This window comes from Vidua macroura, chromosome 15, assembly GCF_024509145.1.
Source record: "Vidua macroura isolate BioBank_ID:100142 chromosome 15, ASM2450914v1, whole genome shotgun sequence".
In the NCBI taxonomy this organism is placed as follows: Eukaryota; Metazoa; Chordata; class Aves; order Passeriformes; family Viduidae; genus Vidua; species Vidua macroura.
The window spans coordinates 5,311,069-5,335,576 of NC_071585.1; the positions used below are offsets into that span (position 1 = coordinate 5,311,069).

Here is a 24,508-nt window from a genome sequence, read left to right on the forward strand (position 1 = left end):
GATCTGTCAGGGAGAAGTGATTCATAAACTTTGCTGCCTGCTCCTCAAATGCACAGCTGGTGGGAATAAAAAATGGACAGCTATTTATGGCTGAAAATCCCACCAGGAAATGTCCTGAAACCCACATGAAAAATAAGTAGAAAACTTAATGAGAAGAGGATGGTGCATTCCTACACACTGTGAAGCACAGAACACCAATTAGTTGCTGATAGGCCCTTGGACCTGTATGTTTTAGGAGCTAAGGGTAACAACAGAACTAATTCTCATTATAATTAACAAAGACATCCCCCCCATTCAGCGAAGAGAGTGAAGTGATCTGGGTTTGGCATCTTAATACCCTCTCAAAGTAAACTATGTTGGAAAAGGACAAAGGAAAGGGAAAATTGAAGAAGATTCAAATGCTGACTTTTTCTTTTGCTACAAACAGTAGGGACACGTGGAGAGCTCTAAAGGAACCGAAGAACATCCCCAGTGACCGAGGTTTTGTGGGGAATGGCAGGTGTAGGTGCCTGGCTCACAGACATAATGCGTTTTTTTTTCTTTCCATCAGTCCATTCTGTTTTGTTCCAAACCATTGAGAAAGCTGAAATGTAGTGAGTTAAAGACCTACAACCCAATCCAAATAACTTGAGGACAAAATTTTTCTCACTTTATCCAGAAATGCTCCAATAGAGATTGCAGGAACATTCAGAAGTGCTCTGAGTGCTCCTACAGGCACAGCAACTCCCCAGGCTGAGGCTCCCACTAAAGCAATCCTTCCAAAACCACAAACCCTGAGCACCACAACTGAGAATATTCACTTTCAGAGACATTTCAACAGGCAAGAAGGTGCATCTCATATCTAGCTGTGTTCATATGCTAGATATACTATTTCTTCATAGTAGCAAGAACAAATGTTTGTTGTGGTGGTTGTGAGGCTCCTTTTCTATTAATAAACCTTTCCTACTTTAAAAAATGCTCTATTTAAATAAAAAGAAAAATTCTGCACTTTTCAGTCATGTTACTTTGTATGCATGAATGGTTGCATACATGTTTAAGAGTGAAGGCAAAAAGGAGCTTAAATGGAGATTAATTCATGAAAATCTAAAGCTTGATTTTAGATATTGGATACTCATTTAAATTTGTCTGACAGAGCTCTGTTCTCCACTCTCATCTGTTTCAATCTAGTTAATTAAATAATGTTTTATATAATAAATAACAGGAGAATTAAGCCAAGGAGTTAACAGTAAGCACTAAATAATGAATCAATGCAAGTCTGGCACATTGCTTAAAGTTGTTTGCAAAAGAAATAAATCAGATTTCATCTTTAAAAAGGAAGCAGAGCCCTAAGTTACTTGAGAAGGGTGATCTCTCCTGTTCTGTACCTGCTGGCAGAAGGTCCTGTGATTCTGCCATGTCAGCAGTAAGAACTGAACCATTTACTGATGACTGGAAGCAGGAAGAATAATAGGAGGTGAGAAGAAAGAAAAAAAACCAAAACCAGCACAGAAAGGCAAAAAGTAGAAGAGATGGAGCAAAGTACAGAGTTCCTCATCAGAGAAAGGACCAGCAAGAGGCACAGTGAGGCAGGTGCTCCAGAGAGGTTAGCAAGGAGAAGCAGTTTAGACTGACACATGAAGAGGAGGAAGGAAAGCAGGACATTCTCCAAAAGAGACACTGACAGTGGATCCCAAGCAGAGCAGAGCTCATCAGAACCTCATCTTTGCACAAATATCTCAAAGAGTGCAGCTTTCCAGCTGTTTTGACCCAGTCCAGAGTGCTGCCAAAAGAGGCAGTGCAGCCCTCCTGCCCCAGCTCTTCCCTCGCTGTTGGCAGGTGACAGCAGCAGTGTGCTCAGGGTGACAGCAGCCCTCCAATGGGACCAAACCCTGTCCCTGGGCTGGCCGAGCTGCCAGGCAGGTGCTCTGAGGACCCAGAAACACAGAGCTGCTGGAGCTGGCCCCAGGGGAGGGAGAGCAGCAGCAGCCTGGAGCCAGGGGCAGGGAAGGCAGGTCACTGTTGGGCTGATGGCAACCAGTGATGAAAATGAGACACCAAGCTAAGACTGCGCCAGCTTTGTACATGAATGAACTCTTTCACAGCTGCCTGCAGCACTCTCTGAGTAATCACAAAGATTCTCTTGACCAAACATCATTTTTGGCCAAGTCTGTCCTGCATTTTGGCAGGTGACACACACAGGCTGCACATACAGGTATAACCCCATGCAGCTGTGCACCACTTTGATGAAATGAGGCACTTTCTAAACATTAAGGCATTTAAAGTCAGAGCTGTCAGTCTCCTGTGGAAGTGACATCAGTCAGCTCCTGTTTGGGAGGGACAGGGCAGTCCAGCCGTGGCTGCTCACAGCAGTGAGCTCAGTTTGAGCTAAGACAGGGCTGACTTGTGCTGCCAAATGAAGGCAATGTTTTGCCCAGAAGTTTCAGCTCTGGTGAATAATCAAAAGAAAAACTCTCAATGTAGGCATCATTACTGAGACACTTGGAAAAGGGGGCCTTTTGGAAAAGCCTGGATCTGAGGCTTGCTGCTTGTCAGCACCACTGATGAACCCCAGTGCATCTCCATGCTGAGGCATCTCAGCCTCTGGGCAGGAGGGAGCAGGGGCTGAGCAGGGTGGGGAGGAACTTCTGCATCAGGGCTGTATTTCTGCATGCTGAGGGAAAGAGTGTAAAATAAAAACAGGGTTATATCCAGTTAAATGAAGGGAAAAAGGTTAAAAAGTGAAAGATATTTTTCCTTTTAGAAAATGTAAGCACAGTCTTCCGTAGCTCAGGCAGGCTTTTTGCTGTCTTTTACTGTAAGTTACAAATTTTGACAAAATTTCTTTAAGCACAACACTGACTGCTCTGTAATCTGCTCTATTAAAGAAAATTATTTGATATAAGTGAGAACACATCATGCTCCCTAATATTACCTGACTGAATTTTTCTGTGGGCTGGCTATCAGTTCTGAGTGTTACCTCACACACTCCCACTCCTCACTCAGATCCTGGCCCCTGCTCTGACAGCCCTGCAGTGCTGTTTCTCAGCTGTAAGAACTCCAGTCAGACTTTCTAACCTCCAGAACACATACACCAAATGGCTACTCACAAATATCTGCAGACTTCCATGTCCACAGTTTAACAGAACGTTAAAAAAAAAACAAAACACCTCGCTCTTGTAGAAGAGAAAATGACAGAAAATGGGGTTAGGCTGACTAATGAATGAATCAGTTAAACTTCTGAAAGAAAAACCAGGTTTCTAGTCTCCCTACTTGCTTTCAGATGGCTGACTCCCATAATACTCTCTATAGACATCATTTGGATTTTCACACTTTTTCTCTGTTTTAAACTTTCCATTACTTCCACAGAAACAAGCTCTGTCTAAGGCTTAAATTAAATAAGAATTACTTTTGAGGGAAAAAAAAATACCAAGAACCTTTCTTAAAAGTTTTCAAAAGATCTTAACTGTTCCAGAAGCAATGTTAGAGCACTTGCTGTTGATAGACACTGAAGAGATTAGAAGTCATTTGAGTTAAACTGAAACTAAAACTTTTTCATAAATTACACTTCCAAAAATTAGTATCAGATGCTAATTTGAGACGATTGTAGGGAAATTTCTTTTTCCACTGTCCAATCCAAAACTTTATTTATGACATAATTTCCTTCTAATAAGAAATCTGTTACATATCTGCAATGATCACAAATAAAGATGATAACATTAACCTCAATGCTTTATAGTAATCTAAGAACAAGCAACAGAAGTGTTTCTTAAAACTGTGTCCACTAAAAGTAATGGTGTTCCTCTGTATATTTCTGTTTGTATCTAGCTTATTCCCAAACCAGTTTCAGTAATTTTGATACACAGCAAAACCAGAAAAACACCGAGTTTCTTACCAAAAAAAACCACAGGAAAATCTCTGTGATGTTTCTTAGAGAAAATTTCATCTTGCAGAAAGCCAGCACTGCTTCTTATGGCTTGGACCCTCTCCCCTGCTATTTGGGCACAAAAACATTTCTACACAAGTGGTGTGATATATTGTTTTTCTTTACTTCAAAAAATTAATTATATGGCTGAACATTCATGCTCTGTGTAAAAACATGTAGTTGTTCTGTAGAGAAAACAGATAAGTAATATATGATATATCTTTTCAGAGCATGTTTTTGATGTGTAACGTGTAATGAATGTTTTGTTTAAAGTGCTTCGTAATGAGTCTTTTGCAGAAAATTTCCTAAAACAAGTGAAATTTGAGCAGTGTAGCTGACTGTGTAGATGAAAAAAACAAACCTGACAACAAACACCCCCACAGCCAATCCCCCCCTAAATCTTACCCAGTGCTGTCTCCCAGGAAATTGTGACAGATTCTGTGAGAAACCTGGGTCCTGTGCACATTAGAAATTCCTTCCTGCAGGGTTAGCAGGTGTGGGCTATGTCAAACAAATTTATTGCAGTCTGTGCTAATAACCAAAATTGTAGAAAACCTAGATGAAAGTGCTCTGCATCCAGCTAATTTGAAGGTACCTTATGAGACAATAACAAGCTTCTAACAGTTTTCCCCTTTTTTAAAATACACTAATTATGCTTAATGTTCCCTGTCGCATTAGCTTTCATGGTAATTATATTTCAAAACTTTTGCAATTAGGGTACAGTTAATATTGTGGAATATTGCAATTATTTTTCATTGTGACACCTCTATTGAAAACTGGTGGCATAATGATCACATTGTTCAACTAAATCAGAACTGTAGAAATATGGCAAATGAACCAATTATAGATTATTATTTCTAATTACAGATAATGCCCTTTTCCTTGCTTTGTCCAGAACAATTTCCCAAATACCCAGACTCTTCCTAATTTAAAAAAAAATAATCCCAACAAACTGATTTCTCCACCTTCATTTTTCTCACACACATTCTAATATATATAAATGTCTATAGTTTGTAAATATATACTGTACATTATATACTTATAATGTGTGAGCATGGACAGATGTGGACAGGCACATCAACACCTACAGAGATAATTTACAGTTCATACACGTTCATACAGTCAACTGCAGCTATAAATGCAAAGACCACTAAGTGCTCATTCTGAGCAAGGGTTTTACTCAGTGATTGAGCCTTGGAGGAAACTTGAAATGCACTTCAAATGCACTCTGCAGCGTTTCTAATTCAGCCCCACATTGCCCCAAAGAATATTTCCTTCTTTTCTGCTCACCCTTCCTCTTTAATAAACTCAAGGGCTTTGGCTCTCTACCCTTAAGCCTCTTGCTCACATTTCCATCATGAAACCTAAATATCAGCCTCCCCCCATTTACAGACTGGGTTCTGTTTATTGATGCTGAATGAGCTCAGGCCCTTGATAAGTGACAACAGCAGAAATGCCTAAGAACTAATATATATAATTGTGAAAATCTGAGGTTCACTCTGGGGTTTTGAAGAGCTGCTTGTAATTAAACCAGTCTATAATTTGGTAGGACAGACCACTATTACATAAAAGTACTTCTGGAAAAAAACACAACAGAGGAGTTGGAGAGGTACTGCTAAAGAAAAAAAAAAAAAAAAAAAAGCAGACAGACAGGTAATGGGAGACATTCTTTTATTTATTTTTGATACTTTAAAATTCTGAGATTAATTATCATTTACCATTTACATTCTTCATATGGAATTTTAGTCAAAGCTCCGTTAATTAAGTTTTCATTTCAATTACACTAAACCAGTGATAAATAAATCAACGATCAAATTGCTGACTTCAAACAGAGAAGACCTTTACCAAATTCCCTGGCTTGCCAAACCCCACCATCTGTACATTTCCCAGCTACCAGACTAATGAATTTCAAGGTTATATTACCAAGTGTAAGATAGAATTTCTGGCCAACATCAGACAGTGGGAATAAAGTGTGTATGAAATGCTTTCCCATCATTTCTGACATGAAAAGATCTGGGAACAACTTTACGTGACTCCTTATTCCCTTCAATAAAGAGCAACATAAGACTTAAGTAAAACTCCTCCAAAGATGATTTCAGGCAGAAATCTGAAAATTGCAAATCTCAGCTTATTCAATAATGTGGAGTAAGGTTTTTTAAGAGCAATTGCCTGAACAATGAGCACATTTTCAAAATTAACTACAACTCTCTCTCCTCTGACCCTCTGAAACTCTAAAAGCTGATTTGAGTGATTAAATGACAGCTGCAAGTCAAGAGAAATCTGGCACAGAATATAATTTTAAAGAATGCCTCAAAGTCCTGCCATCACTAATGTCTGTCATCACCCACCTTTCCATCATTTCTTGGCTCATATTAATTGATTTTTTTTTAAAGTTTACGTGACTTATTTTTCTGGACATAGCATTTTTCATGCAATTTTTGTTTCCATTAACTTGAGAAACACAGCCTCCACCATCTGCTGGGAACTGACAAAATACAGGATAAATAAACTGTGCAGTGGAACTTGTTTCTCCCACTGTGGGTAACAGATTTATGTACCTGTGTGGATGGGAAGGAGAACATGACCATGGGGGTAATGTTCATGTATATTTGTATATATACATGCTCTACATGGAAATCACCTATAAACTATACAGGTTTCCAGGATATGGATATAGACAATATACATCTACTAATACAAATATCTATTTAATAATATCTGATGAAATATTACTGATAACAAATGTTATAATAGTCTTGAAATAGTTCAACAAAGGGGTTAAAATAGTTATTAGTGGTTTGAAAAGAGGGATTGGTGTCTTTTCCTCATGAGAAAAAAAAGTATTAAAAAAATCTAATTTTTTTTTTCTTCCCTAAGCTATTGACTATATATATAAAAGCAGTGCTCTAAAACCCATCATATTTGAAAATCAACTCATCTTGAAAGGCTCCTCATAAAAAAACCAAAATCAACCACTTTAATAAAATAACAATTCTATGGAACAGAGGTTCTTTGTTGTTTGTTTGGTTTTTTTTTTTTTTTGTTTGTTTTGTTTTTCATTTTGTGGGGCTTTTTTTGTTGTTTGTATGTTGTTTTCTGTGGTGTAATTCTGCCCAATTATTTCAAAATTTTCTACCACATTACAGGTAAAAGTTTTAAGATAATCACTTTAAAGAGTAATGGCTTCAAGATTTCGAGGATTTAAGAAACAAAACCAATACTGACATGCACGTATTTAACTGCACATCATGTTCACTGGACATTTTCTGGAGCAGTGAAAGATGCAAACACGAGGGTTAATTGCCCTTTTCTTCCTAATGACCATCCTTTTCTATTGGACAACAATATTTGCTTTACTGACAGCTATCAGAATATTCCATTAATAACTCAATTTCACCACATGACATGCTGGGTAATGTCATATTTGATGTCCATTCAAAACATGCCAGTAAATTTCACTTGGGAAATTCCTTTACTTTTCTAGAAGAAAGATGGATATTCCAAGTTCAATTAGAATTCCACTGCTGTTTTAATTTGCTTTATTACACAAAACTTTTTCTCTCGTAGATGTTGTGCTCATAAGTGGAGACACAATTTTATTTCCAGAAACTTTTATGTTGCAGTTTTAATTATATGCAAATTCCTGCTTAATTGATTAGTAAAGTAGTGCCTATGTGAGACATAACAATCCTCTACAATGACACAGCAGAACTCTATGTTGCTCTGAGCCACTGATATTTAAGTATTCCCAGAGTAAGTGCCAATGGCTATTTTGGAGCTCTTCCAATATTCAAAAAAAGGACCTAACTTTGCTGTCATTAAAAACAACAGCATTAAATTTATTTTTTTGTCTCATCTTTGACAAAATATTACATTTTTCCCATAGTAATTAATTATTCATCAATATTGAATCTCTATTGTCTCATGAAAAGGATTCAACCAAGCTCAATGGAAGTGCAGGAACCTGAAGTTTGTTTCTAAATTCAAAAACTTCTTCATAAGACTGTCTCAAGTAATGCATAATATTTGCAGTGGACCAGTCATTAAAACTACTATTTCAAGCTTGCTTATCTATTCATTTTTAGATCCTGTAATAGGCTTTTAACATTTTCAGCCAAAAAAAGGTGGCATAAAAATTTCTCAAAAAAAAAGTCTTAGTGTTTGCATCAAGACAACACAAAAACAATCCATATTCTCATATGCATCACCTGTAAATATGAATGGGTTTGATATCCTTATGCCACATTGCTTAGCAGTGAGAATTCAGCTATGGAGAATCCTATTGTTGGTTTACATTTTGTAATTGTGAAACAGAGACTGGCACATGAAAGTGCCAAAAGGATCACTAGGCACCAAGTTAGAGGCTCAAACAAGATTTAAGAACAAAAAAAAAGCAGGTGAGCAGCTTCATTATGTGAATTTTGATGAAGAGGGTACAAACAAGAAATCATTAGAGAGCCTTTAACCATCATCTAATAACAGAGATTAATAAAAGCAGCTGGGAGAGCTGTAAGAAAATCAGTTCCCTTTCATTTCATGGAGCCTGTCAGAGCAGGCAGAGCCCAGCCACAGCTCCTTCCCCATCTGAACAATTTGCTCAGTGTGTGCTCTGGATGTTCTGCATCCCTGTGAGCTTCACTCATGGGAATATACAGCAACATTCACATATTGTTGTTATACTGTTAAATTAACCACGTATCATACCTTCAACAGATCCCAAAGTGCAAATCAAAGGTGGAAGAAAGCATTAAATCTTATGAAAACATGAAGTGGGCAGTTTCTACAGGAGCACAGTGGCCTGGAGAGCCACTCATGGCTGGGCTGCTCTGGGAAGCTCCCACTGCTCCCACCCAGGAATGTTTGGAAGGGGCCACCTAGAACAGAGGCTAGACAGAGTTAAAAGAACAGAGTGGGTATTTATTAAAGGCATTTAACAGATACACCTTGGGCAGTCAAAAGCCTGGCAAAGGCTACGCCCAATGTGAACGATGGTCATGAGATTTTTAGACAGATATAAGTTTGGTCTATTTGCATATCAGAGGTTAATTGTCCAATTACAGCTTCAGGGAATGAAGTCACATTCCCCCAGTTTGCTTCTCCCCCTCCCAATTTACTTTTGTTTGTAGTTCTCGGGGCCTGAGGCTGTGATGGTGACCTTGGTTCTCAGGCCTGAAGGATTGTCTTGTCTGACCAAGCTGTGATGAGAGCTTGCTAACACTCTGTATGGAGTTCAGAGTTATGCACTAGTGCAGGGCAGGGCCTGAAAAACATAAAAGCTAAAACTTAAGGACACCAGGACATTTGCTCTGCGTTTGTTCTGCAGTGAGAAAACAAAAACAGGCCTGGAGAAAGAACACAGATCTAACAGTGGCTCAGACTGGAGACTAACAGGGGGAGATGCAGAGAGTTTTGGTTAGAAAACACATGAGGGGGTTAGAAAAACTAGAGAGGGAAGCTCTACTTATTATTTTTCTGTTTTTGAGAATACTACATTGAAAACACAATCTGAAATAATACAATTTCAGTACAGTGCTCAAACCTTTTAGGTGCTTTCTCATAAAACCATCTGAGAGCATTTTGTCGAAATAAGAAGTAATTCAACAGCAAAAGTTTTACTTAGATTTAAACCTAATAGTCATATTTCAGTAGACCCTCTCAATCTAAGCCTATAATGACAGACTTTTTTGTTAATAAACCCTTTTTGTTAATCAAATGAACCAAACAGATTGGTTATTAAAAAAACAGTTCAAAATTTAAGATTCTCAGAGAAAAGAGAAAGTATTTAAGGCGGATATTCAAACATCCCCCAAGAACCCAACACAATCCCCCAGGTAACCTACCCTTCTCTCCAGACCAATCAATTATCAAACCAGCCATCCAGATTTTGAATTTGTGCCTCTATACCCCTTAGGAATTGGGAAATTCGAATTGAATCTGCCTGTTCTATAAAGAAAATACCACTCCATAAACTAATCTATACTATGCTGTGAAGAAACCACTGGATGCAGAGGCTGCTGATCCAGCAGTACTAATTTGCTCAAAGACATGTAAATGTTAAACATAAAGCAGTTGGCATCAGCTGAACCCATCGTGGCTGCTCGGTGTTCCCCAGAAGAGTCAGCGGCACTGGGGGGTTCCTGGACTCAATGAGCAATTGCTGGAGCTCCCCAGAATAAAACTGCCTTGATAAAGAGCTGTGAAACAGCACCAGTTGCTTTGTGACAGCAGGGTATTAATGGAAATTGTTCCAAAAAAAGAAATTGAAACAAGAGTCTCTAATGCATTTGCGTTTCTGGCATGATCTCAGAGGAACTGAGGAATCCAGGCTGTGGAATCCTTCCAGCCGTCAACAAGAGAAAATAAAGAGAGGAAAAAGATATTTAGAACTGGCCTGTAGCTGGAAAGCAAAGGAAGAACTAAGTTTTGTGGCCATCTATGTACATCTGATGACAGCTGCTAGTGATGTGTATTACCCCCCTTCCTCCTGTAAATGATTTGGAGGGATGGCTGTGCCACCTGGGAGATGGGCTGCCCTTCAGCTGCTGCCAGGGCACTTGGGCAAGGGGAGTTTGCAGCCAGCCTTGAGTCTTTTCCTTAGATTAGTTTTGTAAGGACAGTTCCTCAGCAGCCTTTCTCCAGTACCAGAACCTCCATTTCTCAGCCTGTTCATACACTTCACTGTCCACAACCTTCTAATCCTGTTAGGATTTTCAGTCTCAAACTAGAAATTTAAGTCTTGGAAATTCCTCCACTTCTTCAAGGCAACCTGTTTTTCTCTTTACCATCTTCTCCAGCTGCAGATAGCACTCACAAGGATAACTGACTGGCCTTAACATGTCTACTAAGTTCATAGATTTTAGAATAAATAGCTGTTTTGCAACTGCTGTTTAGTGCCTGCTTCAGACCACAAGGAGACAAATTATTCACAAATATCTAATTGAATTTTGCTACAATTTTAGCTGAAGAAGGAGAATGAAGAGACAGATTTGAAAATGCAAAAACAATAGGATTTAGTTTTTGAAATTCAGAACCATTTCATTTTTAAGCCAATATTTTCACCTTTCATTTTGACGATTTAAGTATTTTCCCTTTTTTTTTTAACCCACACCAAAAAGTAAACCACAAAGGTTGAAACTTAGAGTGAGAAAAAAACTAACCCACATTCTCCTGTAGATTGAAGTTTTCATGTTGCTCTTCCTAACCAAATTTACAATTGGAAAAGCCCAAATCTTTTTTCTTCATCCCTCCTAAGTCTTACCAATGGTGTTTTTATTTGTTTGGCCTCCATGTTACTCCTTTATGGTTTTGCAGCAAGTTTTTTCAGGTAAGCTGGAAATGCAGATGCCAGGAGTTGATGAAACCTTCATGGCAGAGTCTCAAAGATTTTATTTGCCCAGTCCCTGTCCTCAGTCTCAGTCCCTGAGAAAATGACTCAGAGCCACTTGAGCTCCAACTCCCCAGACTCCCTCCTCTCAATTTCACAAATTACTATAATTATTTTACTTTTAAAAATTAAGTTAAAATTATTTTTCAGAAACCTGAAGCTCACAAGCTAACAAAGATTTTACACCTTTCCATATTTGCTAGTGCCTATAATTGACAGTTTTCTGTCAAGTAAAACAATTATCCACCTGTTTGCAGAAAAAAGTATTAACAAACATGCTCAACACGGCTTTGTTAGGCAGAACATTTCACACCTCATTATTTAACTGAGGAGTTAGCCTGGTGTTCAGTGTACAGAATTCCTGCTGATTCCAGTAGAATAAGCTATTTGTATGCCCCAAAATAATTATCATGTCATATACATTACAGATTCAATTAATTCACTACACAATATTAAAGTCCAGATTTCTGAGTTCTTCCTGAATCAGGTGGATTTGCAGTTGGGACTTCCCATTTCATGCCATACTAACAACTGTTCTCCAGGTCTGAAGACCAAGAGGGACCTTTCAAAATAACAGGGTCAGAAATATTTTTTTAGGGAGTATTCAGACAATACTGAACTTCTGTTATTACAAATGGAGTTTTTGGAGCACGGCAGTTCACAGCAAACGGTCCTTCTGTTGCAGTTTTTCAAAGATCTATCAGCACAGTAAGAGTTCCAACTTTTAGGAGTTTGGGGTATATAAGCATCTATGCCCACACATTCTATTTTATCATTTATAGAAAGTCATTCTCATTTTCTACAGTGTTCTAGTTATTATTCCTAAATTAGGAGAGCATCAGGTACAAGGAGTCTTCTCAAAACAACCCAATTTCCATACCAAGCTGCCAATTTTCCTTCCTTCTGATTTACTGGGTTGTTTTTCAGATCCAAACTATGCAAGATAAGCACCAGTTATCACTACAATTGTAGGGATGCATTTATTTATTTATTTCACAAACCATTACCCCTGACATGAATAAAAGGAGAGAAAAGCTCAGTTTCTGATGATCCCACTGCTCCAGCCCCACGACACCCAGCACAAGTGCATTAGACAGAAAGGAACCATTGTACAGGAGCAACATGTGAGGCAACACCTTGGTGGGGCCAGCAGGGATCCAAGTGACAAATAGCATCTTACACAGATGGAAAAGGTCACTGCAATGAAAGCAACCTGGGGAACTGGGAGCAAGTGAAGCATTGCTACAGACTGGAAGAAAACACAAAATCCAAACAAACAGAACAGAGCATGAGACAAAATTTCCTTCACATGTGAATGTGGCAGAACGAGCTGTGGAATCATTTTGGGAGCTGATAAAATGGAACAAGACTCCCTCTATGCCTTGACGTGAAACAATCTGAAAATTAAGCATTTACTCAGGCCAGTGATTAACTTCTATAAACATTCAAAGTCCACAACTTTCCCTGTAACTACTTTCTGTTTCTGAATATCTGCCTTAAATGGTGACTCTTTTTTCTGAGATTCTTAAATTTTGAACTGTTTTTTAATAACCAATCTGTTTGGTTCATTTGATTAACAAAAAAGGGTTTATTAACAAAAAAGTCTGTCATTATAGGTTTATATTGAGAGGATCTATAGAAATATGGCTATTAGGTTTAAATCTGAGTAAAAATTTTGCTGTTGAATTACTTCTTATTTCGACAAAATGCTCTCAGATGGTTTTATGAGAAAGCACCTAAAAAGTCTGAGCACTGTACTGAAATTGTATTATTTCAGATTGTGGTTTCAATGTAGTATTCTCAAAAAATCTGTCAGAAACATGAATTATTCATATTTGCAATGTAATAAAAAGGGCTGTGATTGGTTGATTTCCTTCCTTGAGGAAAAAATAACCCCTCATCTGTAGTTTTAGTCTGCAATCATTTCCAACATTGTGGGAATTACAAACTCCACAGGAACTGGATCAGTTCAGGAGTGCACTGGATTTCCTGACTCCTTGCAGTGTCAGCTGTGCACAGCCACACCAGGGCAGCCATGGTGTGAGCACAGAGCATCACCAGAGAGCCCCATCAAACACCACGCTCAGCTCTGAGTGCAGCCCATCTGAACAGCTGCTGGTTCTCCCAGGAGAAATTTGTGTAACCCTGCACCAACATAAAGCAGCTGTTTAGTGGAGGAACCACAGATTTTTATTACATTCCCACCGTAGCAGTGTCTGCACAAGGTAGCTGAAGTTGAGACTGTAAGAAAGACAAAATCCTGGTCTGCAGAAGCATTCAGCAGCAGAAGATGCAGAGATGCAGGCACAGGAGTCATCCTTACAACATGGCTCATGTATTTGAAAAGCTGGGTTAGGAAGTACCAGGAAAGGACAATTTGCTTGGCTGAGCTCTGTTTTCAGCTGTTTTCACCAATAAAGCTGTACGAGCAAACCATTTTAGGGCACGTGCTCCCAGAGGGCAACAGGGCTGTGGCAGGGAAACACAAAGGGAAAAATATTCAGAGTAAAATGACAGAGTCCAGATTTCTCTCTGTTTTTGCTGAAGGGATGTTGCAGACATGCATGGGAGAACTGCCAGGCAAAGAGTCAGGCATTAATAGGGCAAGAAAAAAAATAACATAGAGAATAATTAGTAACCACTGATCAGTTTCTCCAGTGATGTGCTGAAGTTTCCCATCTCCTGTACTCTTTAAAATAAGACTGAGTATCTTCTGAAGGAAAAAAAAAAAATCCCGATTTTGATTGGTTTCATCATGCTTTATATGAAGACAAACTCAGTTTCTAGAGATGTTAATGTGATAAATAGGTGACATATATTTACAGTTTGCCTGATAAGATGCTAATATGTATAATCATATTAGAAACAGGTATCAAAACTGTAAATCCATTAATGTAATTTTATAACTAGGAGTAATAATTAAGCACTAGATAAATGCACAATTTATCATTTAAATAAACCAGAAGCGTATGGCATATCAAAATCAGAAAATCCATAAGACAAGATATTGACTCAGATGAAAAGCGCCTCCTTGCTTTCAAGTGTTTATAATGGCACTTATTTGGATTAATAGGGAGAAAGAAGGAAGTTATTAAACTTACTGCTGTTACAAAACCAACCAACCAAGCCACCCCCAGAACCTTCTGTATACAAATATTGCAAAATATTTTGAAAAAATGATACCCTAAATTTTAGGTTCTCTACTTTGTAGCCCATGAAGTGCAAACAATTTGCATATGCTCAATTCTTCACTTTCAGTCAGCTACCAAACTATGTTGGTAGGCAGCTAAAAACATGAAATGTTTTCTAAATGTTGCCTGTCTACATAAGGAGCAGCACTATCCACTATGGAAGTTGTCAGGACTGTGTCACTGCCAATGAAAGGGAGATGCAGTTCAGAGGATTTAAAACTCTGTATCAAAAGACAAAACTATCAGAAAGCCCAAAAGGTTCTTCCCACACAGCATCACTTACAGCAGAGACTGTTATCAAGAACACTTTTAGCCTTTTCTATGCACAAAGGAAAAACACACAAGCAGCATCTGGACTCAGCATACAAAAGAAAAAGAAGAATAAAAAAAGATATTTTCTGCTTATAGTTGCAGTATCCTCAGTGCCTTTCAGTTTTCAAGCGAGGTACCAAGTCTAGGCACTGATTTTCTTGGTGCAGTGACACTGAGCAACAATATTGAGCCTTTAAGTTTCAAAAGCTTCAACAGCTTTCCAAAGTTTCCCAGTTATTGGTGATCTCTAAGAAGCTGCCATGAGACAGAACAAGCATTGGCAATGAGAAAAGGCCTGACTGGCCACAGGCACTGAGCTGTGTCCCAGCCATGAGGGAAGAAAACAGCAATACACAGAGAAATGGAAACTTGGGAAGTCTGTGCTGCAGCTGCTTTGCTGGGAGGGCTTTTATTGCTACAGGGGTTCCCAGTTCAACACATTTACAAACCTTAAACAATCAAAAACAGCTAAAAAAAAAACCCTCTCCAACTCTCAAAACCATGCTAAGCTTAAAAAAAAAAAAACAAACCATAAAACAGAATTCAAATCTGTTCTCAACTCTACAACTTTTAGTAATTCATTATCATTTTTATTACCATAGAACCTTCTGTTTGAGATTTGATTGTTTTTATTATGAATTCATAAATTAATAAATAGAATGTTTCTGCCATATCAATATCTTGAATCATGTCTTCGGGCAGAAATTCAGACATCTGCAGGCATCATCAACACAGGGTACAGAGATTAGCAGCAGCAATAATATTATCAGTAATAGTTGCAGAAACATGGAGCTGATACTTTTGAAAAAGTACACCCTTCAGTTTCAGTGGGAAAACATTGTTCATGCTGTTCCTTCCATTTCTAATTCTAGTTCTAAGCTCTAAAATTAAACTTCGTGCTCAAGAGATGCAACAGAATGAGAATGTAATTGGTCATTGAGGATTTAGAGAAGTATTAGAAACAAATTTTGAAAAAAAAAAATTTATTTAAAGGCCTTGCTGCTACATCCACGCACTGTTTAAATGACATGTGTACGAAGACACTCTTGCTTACAGCCTCAAAGCTAGGCCAGGCTCCACAGCAGAAACCAACACATAATTTACTTTTAATTTGGAAACAGGAACAGAAATGATCAGTCTATTACCCTTTTTCTGCATTGCTGTAAAGCAACATCAGAAGAAAGCTCCTTATGGTATTTCCTTGTGAATACATTGAGTAAGAAGCACCCTTTTCCAGGAGAATTGTGTACATAGCTGGATTGCAGGGCTGCCTCTGGGAGACAGTTATAGGAAAGCACAGGAAATAACTTAGGAACCCCAAGCCTGGAACCTTAACAGATTTTAACTCTTGCTGCTCTAAGCATAACCTGACAAATTCTACAATGTAATATGATAAAAGAGGTTCCAAAAGATGCTGTTGAAATCTTAATCATATACAGCAGTTAGGACCAGAAAGTGATGGTGGAGGAGGCCAAAATTTTCCTTCTGATAACTGTTCCACCCTACCTAATGTCAGAAGTGATGCACAGAGATCAAACAAAACAAAACCAAAAGTAAACAAACACAAGAACAAACAACAAGCAGCAGAGTAAAACAACACCCTCTGTCCTGGCCCCAGCTGCAATATTGATAAGGGGAGGAAGACTCCAATTCCTTTTCTCCCTTGTTGCTGCTCTTCCCCTATTACCTACTGAGCTATCCAAACTCTTTTATTTGGTCTCTTAAGTAAAACAAAAGCAATCATTCCAGAGGATTAAAAAAGAGAAATAAATACAGCTATGGATTCTCAAATTTTGTGGCTGCCAATGTATTTTCTGTCCTGTAGATTGATAGGTACATAAAATTGAGGTTTCCATTCAGTAGGGGGTGATGCTTAATCATCTGAAGGGATGTAATCAGTTTTCTATTAATTTATTTCTAAAAGATGACAATAGTTCTGCATTTTGGTTTGCATTATAGAGTAGGAACTGGAAATATTTCTTTATTTGATGCCAGACTGTAAGAGGACTATAAAACAAACACTTTCAAGCACTCTCAGAAGAGGATTTAAAATAAGTCCTTCAGCTACAGTGCATTAATGAAACTTCTGGCTTCTTTCAGAAAAGATTTTTACAGACGAGATTAAACAGCATGAAGGTGGGGGTAATTACACATTAATAATAATGAAATCCTATAGACAGATAGTATCTGTGAAACACAGGAGATCCATCTAGATATTTATACTGAAAATAATGAATATTGATATTTTACATGATATTTCCACACAATAGGCTCATAAGCAAAAGGAGTCTTATTCTTTATTCCAGTTCTAACTAACAGACAACATTAAAGAACAACAATTATTTCCTTCAAGCCAACCTCTTTCTCTTTTCTTCTCTTCTTGCTACCAAAACTGCCAAAAATCAAAGCAAACCCTGTCTTCCAAGCAGTGTCCAAACTACTCCGTGGGCAGACATCGTTACATTGAGCCAAATGCTTTGTATCACTGTTTTTGAGCCAAAAAGACACATTAACACCAAAAAAATGGGTACCATCCCCCTTCCAGTTAAACTCCAGCAAGTTCTTAGGAACCATGACAACATCTAAACCACAGTTTGGAATTTTCGCCCAAATCAAAACACTCCAGAGATCATTCTGCTTCTATTTTCTCATTGTTAGAGTAGTTGAAGCTGATTAATGTGTCCCATTATGGATCCAATATACGAAAACCTAACATGTGAGTAGGTCTATCCTGTGTCTTTTACTCGGACTGAAAAATGAACAAACAAATTGATTTTGTGTTGTGAGTTCAAAATTTGGTTAAATAGCAATAAATCCTCTCTAGTAAAGGCAAAGGTGCAAACAACAAAAACCCTTCTCTTTCTTCCAGGTAAGGTTGAAAACCAACCTGTTACATTAAAATGGCTTCAACAAGCTGAGTCACCTTATAATACCAGAAAAAAAAAAAAAAAAAAAAAAAGCACAAACAAGAAGAAGAAATAAACCTATTCCTATTGTTAGCTGTAAGAAGCCATCTCAGGAAATGGTATGGCAGGAACTGACCTTCTTTTAAAAAGAAAAAAAAAAATCCACTAACTTTTAATGGCTAAAAGGTCTCATTTCCTTCTACAATGTTTGTGTTTTTCCAAATAGTATCAGCAGGTGCACCAGATTTCTAAAACCTCTTGTCCTTCATCACTTATAATTGTGCTGCATATTATATTAAGAAATACAAGCAGAGGAATCTAAGTGATGGGAGTTCAATTAAAACCAGCATAATATCTTGTTGCATAGAAAATGATTCTGCAACTGAAACAGGTTCTAATGAGAGAAAAAAGGAATACATTTTCACCTATTTTTAATTACATAGAACTTCCTCAAACATGGTTTTTAATAATATATTCCATTAGGTTAACATCATATTTAAAGAAAGTGCATTTTCTGATTTCATTTCAAGTTTGATTTTGAGCAATTATTGTGTCATTGTTCTGCAGTAGAAAGGTTGAATTCATTTACTCTGTGGTTATGCTAGTTATGATTGATGTCGCTTCTCCAAATGATAAACCAATCACCCCGATGATGTAATGTCATTTTAAGAGTGCTATAATCACATTTCTCTCAAACTGGGAGTTCTGATGAGTTCTAACAAAGATTTATTGTAGATTAAAGGCCTTCATAATATCAACAATAGATTGCTCATTTGATAGAATATTTGATTGGGTAATTTTTTCAGGCAAATGGTTTTTGCCATTTATATTAAGCATGGCTCTTGTGAAGGGCACAGGGCAACACACGTGGATGAGTGGCTCCTCATATCCAAAATGGTTCATCTTAAACCTGTTGAGGAGCCACCTGTAATTACAGAGCGTGAAGCAAGAGAAGTATCCAATCAGACAAACCAGAGGAAACTTCTATAGTGTAATTAGTAGAAGACACTGGCAAATATTTCATATTCAGCATGTATTTTAAAGACTAGGATAGAAATATTTAAATAAGAAGCTAGAAAATGATAGCAAAATTTTATGATTGAAGACTATCTGGGATCTAAGCCTTACATGTAAGCATCTACAAATCTTCCTTTTCAACCCAAGCCCAAATTTAAGCAAAATATTTACATTTCATTACTGTCACTCAAATTAAAATGTCTGGATCTATATTGCCAAGTTTCCAAAGGAATTATATTAATTAAAAAGAAAAAGAAAGAAAGAAAAAAAAACATAACCAGAGCATGATCAATGTTTTTTTTTGTCATGTAGATGGTAAAAGCCACTCTGAAAATCTTTCAATGATAATGATAAGCCACAAAAAGTAGTAACTTTCTCCAATTCAATGTATAAGTCATTATCTGTCGTATTTTCTTATAAGCTCTACAAAGAAACATTGTGAGAACTAAAGAAAAAAGTGACACCACTAGGAAATGCTCATTATTTTCCAGAGGATCCATTAAGTCCAGAATAACTCATGCTACAGAACACTCTGTGGTGATTGAGCCATTATGCATGTGTGTATGGTAAAGAATATAAAAAAAGGATACCTGCATCTTATACCCTGAAAATTAAAAGTCATTACATATTATCTGACTGTTTAATAAAGACATAAATGGGATATGTGGGGAAAAAAGTGTTAAAATGTAGAATAAATAAAGCAAAGCCAATCAGAGAATGCCAAAAAGGTTCCTTGGGTCAGCCCATAGCAACAAGTGTTAAACACAAAGCTTTTAAGGATACAAAGAAACAGTGATTATGATTTAAAATAAAACTCAAAGAGCTCTTCCAGCAAATTTTCTGACGTTGTTTTACTGCCACTTCCTTCATTTGGCTTCCTAAGAAAATCCATGCTGGCTCCCTCAGTCCCAGCAGTGGCTGTAATTACCAAGTACTCAAGTATCCACCAAGTCTCCTTTTTTAGCTCACATTCCCTGACCTTGATTTTCTTCTCCTTATTTCATCCCTCTCCCATTTTCCTTTTTCCATTCCCCTTTAAAATCTCATCAACTGCTTGATCCACCACACCTTTTAGACACTGTTCTCTCACCCTTTATTCCTTCCTTCAGCTGTGAGCACTCCCTGTTCCTGAGCTCTGACAAGGCAAGCATTCCTCCCTGCACACAGGTAATGATCCATCACCAACCCAGCAACCAGAGCTGCTTTTCCCATGAATATCCCTTTACATTTCTCTGCCCTAAGGTCCCCTGTCATTTTATTTCCCTCTTATTTGGACTCACAGGTGCTTTTGTGATTCTCCACAAGCTGATCTTGTTCTTAGCACTCTGCCATACCTACTTTCCTACTCCACCATCTTCTCTGAGTATTTTAATGTCCTGTGAAAGTTCATTGGGGAGCTCCAACTTCTGCTCACTGTCTTTCAAATAACTGCTCACCATGCAGGAACCTCCCCTCTTACCCTGTGCTAGGTTAAATGCTTCCTTGAAGGCATTTAGTGACAGATTTTGCCGAGACCCTTTTGAAAACACAAAGACTCTTCAATCAGCTGGATCACCCTTTTTCAGAAATGGCTGAGCCCTGCAAAATCCTCTTGAATGTTTCTAAGGCATGAAACTACACTGACTCAAAGATGAATTACACCCACTTCCTGACCCCCTCCCTGCTTCCATGGCTTCTACAGAGTTGCCCATTACAGATTTTGAGACCTGCAGCTCCCAGATCACCCTGAATGTCTTAAAACCCCTTCAAAAGTGGCATCATATTTTCCAATACACTCAAGAAGCAAGGAAGCACACTCAATTTCTGAATTATTATTTCTTTGTGCAATTATATTTTAACATACCTGAACAGGGTTAAAGGATAATTCAGGATGGAAGGAGCCCCAGGAGGTGCCTGTCCCAGCACATGTTGCAGTTGAGCCAGCCACAACACACAGAGTATCATCATACAATATCAGAAGACTTCATGCACCTGCCATCCTTGTTCTTCAGCCCAACCTTTGATACCCTCCTGTTGATGCAGTGCCCCTGTGTGCCCTCTGCTCCCTTTGGTGGTTGCTCAGTGCCCCTGGGCACTCCATGGCTCATTGCTGTCAGTGCTGCTCACTGCTTCTCACAGCTGTGCCCACTGGGGATGAGGCTGGGCCCAGCCCCACTCCCAGTTACCTCAAACTGTGTGCCTACAGGTGCCCAGTCCAGTGCCCTGCCAAGCAAAGACAGCTCTGAGGTCAGAGCAAGTAGCTCAGGATTTCAGCCAATCTGTTCTTGAAAGCTCCAAGGACAGAGGCTGGACAGGCTCCCAGGGCACCTGCTCTAACCCAGTGCTTAGGGAAAAAATTATCCCTAATGTCCACTCAATATTCTGTTTCAAATTCTGCTCCCTGCTCACCCTCCCACCGCACCCCCAGCCCCTGTTAAAGAGGGGGTGTTCAGGTGTGCTGTGTGCACACCACAGTCCCACACCACACAGAACCTCCAGTGCTGCTCAGAGCTGCCTCATTACAGCAAAGAGACCCCTTGGGCAGACCAGAAACTGCATAGAAGCTATAAACCTACTGTGTTCAGTTAAATAACACACAACATGTATCTCTAATAATAAAAAAGAAGGTGCTAGAATAGCTTCTTCTGATTTGTCTGTATTTCTAAAAAGGGACTGCATCTTCACTCCTCAGTTTTTGGCTGTCAAAATGAAAAGTCAGCACCTACTAATAAAAATTAAAATTAAAAAAATGAAAAGAGGGAAAAAAGAAGAGAGAAACCCCTAGGCACTACAGATTCCATGACTGATAGAGCTGCAAATGTTTTAAAACAGTGGCCTGAAAGACAAGAATTAATTTGCTGAAAAATAGCAGATCTTAGTTAAACGTGACATTGCAAGTACAGAACCAGACAGATTCAGAAACAAGAACAGACACAGACTGGCAGAAGCAACATGCATTTTTAGATACAAAATCTCATCACCAAGTGATAGATTAGATTAGCCCATGCAGAACAAAGAACCATTGTGTGTACATTTCTCTCCTACCAGATGCAAAAAGGAGCAGGAAACCTACTTTGAAAAATAAAACGCTCTGATGACAAACACTCAATAATATTTTTTACACAGCTCCTACCATACTTCAAACTAAAAATCTCTCTATAGTAAAAGGAAGGAACACCGTATATGATGGATTGCATTTCCAGGAATTTTCCATTAAATAAACCAGTAAGATTTTCTTTGCCCCATTTCTGTAGATGCTCTCAATTTTCTGCTGATGCAGGAACACATTTGCACATTCAAAAAGAAGGCATAAAACTGGCACAAACATGTCACAAACAAACTCCATATGTTTGCAATTTTCTTACCACTGCTGGAAGCCTGCTGTGGCCCTGAACACGCTCTCAGCAGATATGAATTAGGAGAGAACTCCTCATCGGGATTGGTGTCCATGATTTGATGGGACGTGTTGCTGTCTAGCAATGGCATCTGGCAGCTAACTGGTGGAGGATTATGAGAACTGGGCAGCTGGGCAGATGGGAGAAGGCTAGACGAGGATGTAGGTGGAATGGGACGACCTGGGAAAGAGGACACAGGGATCAAAGGTCAGCAGTGAGTGCAATGAAAAAACCCCACCAGCCAAGTCATTGCACTGTAACTGTCCATGGTTATGCTCCATTACTGCCATGCACAGCCCCCCAGTCTCCCCACTGGTACCAACCTGGCCCTTTGTATCACATTTCCTGAAATTACATCACATCTGTACACCTCTTAAAATAATAGTAGTGTGCTGATTGATTTTTTTTTGGTTTTTTAACCAGGAAAATTGCTGCAGCACAGGAACCTCTCAGAGGCAGGAAACAGCCCTACAAGGGCTTTCATCAAGCTAAGAATGCTGTGGACCTTCCCAGATCCCACTGAGAAATGTGACAGGAGGGGACAGCAGGACTGAAAGGCAATTATTCCACTTTAGAGATGGGCAAAAGCTGGAATCTGGGCTGGCAGCTCCCAGCTCTGCTGTCCTTCCTCTCCCATTGCTTTCTTCACCAGAGCTGTAGGAGCAGAATTTCCTGCCCAGCCAGGTTAATACCAACCCTGAAGCTCAATCCTTAATGGGCATAAAATACCTCAGCCCACAGCAACAATATGGTCTTGGTCACACAAAGCAGTGACATCAAGTCAACAACAAAAATGTTCACAGTTATGCATCCTATTCTTTTGTGAACTCCCATAACTTTACATTAATCCATTTCACCAAATGCACACACGAAGACGGGGTTTTTTTATTGTTGTGGGTTTTATGGTTTTGTTTTTTTTTGCTTGCAAGTTTATCTAATGCATTGAAGAAATTCTTCATGAATAATTTAAATGTAAGAAAATATGACCTTTGTGATACTGCCAAAGTCTGTAAGGCAGAGATGTGCTACAAATGCTACAAATGTTAAAACACAGCAAAACTACATAAAATGGCATATCTTTATTTCCATCATTCTTAAAGAAAGAGTAGCAGAGAAAATACACACTGATTTCCTCGAAGTTATACCTTCATTGTTTTGAATGGAGGACTCCACACTTTATATGAATTACCCTAAGGTTTGTACCATTAGGTAAATACACGGAACCACATATGAAATTCCAAATGAGGGGGGTAAAAAAAAGCAGGAAAATGAAAAGTTCCAGCTCCCACATATAAATTATATTTGGGATGCAGCAATCAACCAAAGGCACATATAGACACTGAAAAACCCCAGCTTTGCACTGCCTGATACCAGCAAATAGCATGAAGTACTTTCTTCCCTTCAAAAACTTTTGAAATGTAATAAATACCAGAACACAGGCAAGTGACTTTTAGGATTATTTGTTATTATTATTTTTAGCCCTGGATAAATTGATAAGACTGAATGACCAAGATACTATATGACAGAAATGGATTTAAGCTACTCCATATTAACTCCCACCTGCAATTGTTTATGCTACAGAAAATTCAATATGCATTGAATGTTTTCATTGTGGACTTGCATTTGTGAGGAAATAATTCTAATATTGATGATATGAATAATTACTGTTATTATTTATGATTATGCTATTTTTATTAAATACTACCCTGAATATCCTAAACATTCCAGGGAAGTGATTGAGCAAGACCAGCTTCTAATTATTTCTTTGCAATGTGCAGAAAGAAGCAGAGAGGCTGAGGCTTGACACACCTCTGACAGGAACGTGACACTTGTGCCCACTGTGTGCATTTAATTTTCACATATTCTGGCTCTGCTTCAACACTGTGAAGCTGAAAGAAGCAGCTTTATAAATTCTAAATCTGCACTGACTGCATGTATCATATGGAAATATATTACGATACTATAAAACTGTTGGATGTGTGAGGGTATGAGATGGAGGAAAAGATTTTTTCCTTTTGTGGAAACTACATATGGTATTTTAGAGCAATTTTTGCAGAATACATTGAGAAATGAAAGAAACCCTCAATCCATAAGAATTCTTTTGTCGGGAATGCTAATGACATTGTTGCCATCGTGAAATAATACAGCCCAAATCCCTGCAGAAAAGGCAAAATGTCTAATTACTACAGCTCTGTTTTTAGTTGAGAGGAATCAGAAGGTATGAAGCTGTTAAAATGTGGCATCATTTCGGTGGGAAGTTGGCTCCTGAGGAAGATCTGCCCACAGTCACGAGCTAATGGCAAAACAGAGATGCCTGTGAACCACAGAACCTACTGCCAGTCCATCCTCTGGTTAGACTGCTTAATAAACAGGCAATTTGAATTAAACCTTTTCTTGTGGTTGGGACATTCTTGGTCTATCAA

General features: G+C 38.4%; 1 protein-coding gene across 1 annotated transcript in view; it reads right to left on the bottom strand.

Moving 5' to 3' along the window:
* Positions 1-24,508, bottom strand: part of TENM2 (teneurin transmembrane protein 2) — a 555,006-nt gene that overhangs the window by 199,581 nt on the left and 330,917 nt on the right. Inside the window, exon 4 of the mRNA XM_053991099.1 lies at positions 22,056-22,265. Coding sequence (XP_053847074.1) covers positions 22,056-22,265 — 210 coding nt within the window. The remainder of the gene's footprint in view (positions 1-22,055; positions 22,266-24,508) is intronic.